This window comes from Calidris pugnax, unplaced genomic scaffold, assembly GCF_001431845.1.
Source record: "Calidris pugnax isolate Ruff unplaced genomic scaffold, ASM143184v1 scaffold226, whole genome shotgun sequence".
Lineage (NCBI taxonomy): Eukaryota > Metazoa > Chordata > Aves > Charadriiformes > Scolopacidae > Calidris > Calidris pugnax.
In genome coordinates this window covers 74,597-75,096 of record NW_015090937.1, presented here as the reverse complement: position 1 = coordinate 75,096, position 500 = coordinate 74,597, and the positions used below count along the sequence as shown (strand labels likewise).

General features: G+C 64.6%; 1 protein-coding gene across 1 annotated transcript in view; it reads left to right on the top strand.

Moving 5' to 3' along the window:
* The first annotated feature begins 37 nt into the window (after positions 1-37).
* LOC106893651 overlaps positions 38-500 on the top strand; it is a 4,957-nt gene continuing 4,494 nt past the window's right edge. Inside the window, exon 1 of the mRNA XM_014951816.1 lies at positions 38-142. Coding sequence (XP_014807302.1) covers positions 74-142 — 69 coding nt within the window. The 5' untranslated portion in view covers positions 38-73. The remainder of the gene's footprint in view (positions 143-500) is intronic.

Sequence of the window (500 nt, the reverse complement as noted above, 5' to 3'; positions counted from 1 at the left end):
GGCGCCGCGGCTCCGCCCATTTTCCGAGCGGCGCGCTGACGTCATTTCCGGCGCGCCGAAGGGAGAAGGCAAGATGTCGGGCCCGAGGCTGGAGCTGGGCCCCGCCAAGGAACCGCTGGGGATGGTGCGGGGGCTGCAGTGGGTGCGTACTGGGAGCACTGGGAGCGACTGGGGGGGCCTAGGAAGGAACTGGGATATACTGGGAGGGGACTGGGATATACTGGGAGGGACTGGGAGGGGACTGGGGGTTACTGGGAGGGACTGGGAGCGACTAGGAGAGACTGGGAGGGACTGGAATATACTGGGAGGGGCTGGGAAGGAACTAGGAAGGGACTGGGATGTACTGGGAGGGCACTGGGGGTTACTGGGAGAGCACTGGGGGTTTCTGGGAGATACTGGGAGGTACTGGGAAGGTTTTGGGGGCCACTGGCTGAACTGGGAGGAACTGGGAGGTGCATTGGGATCTCTGTGGGTGGGGTTTGGGGGCCTGGGGGGTAACG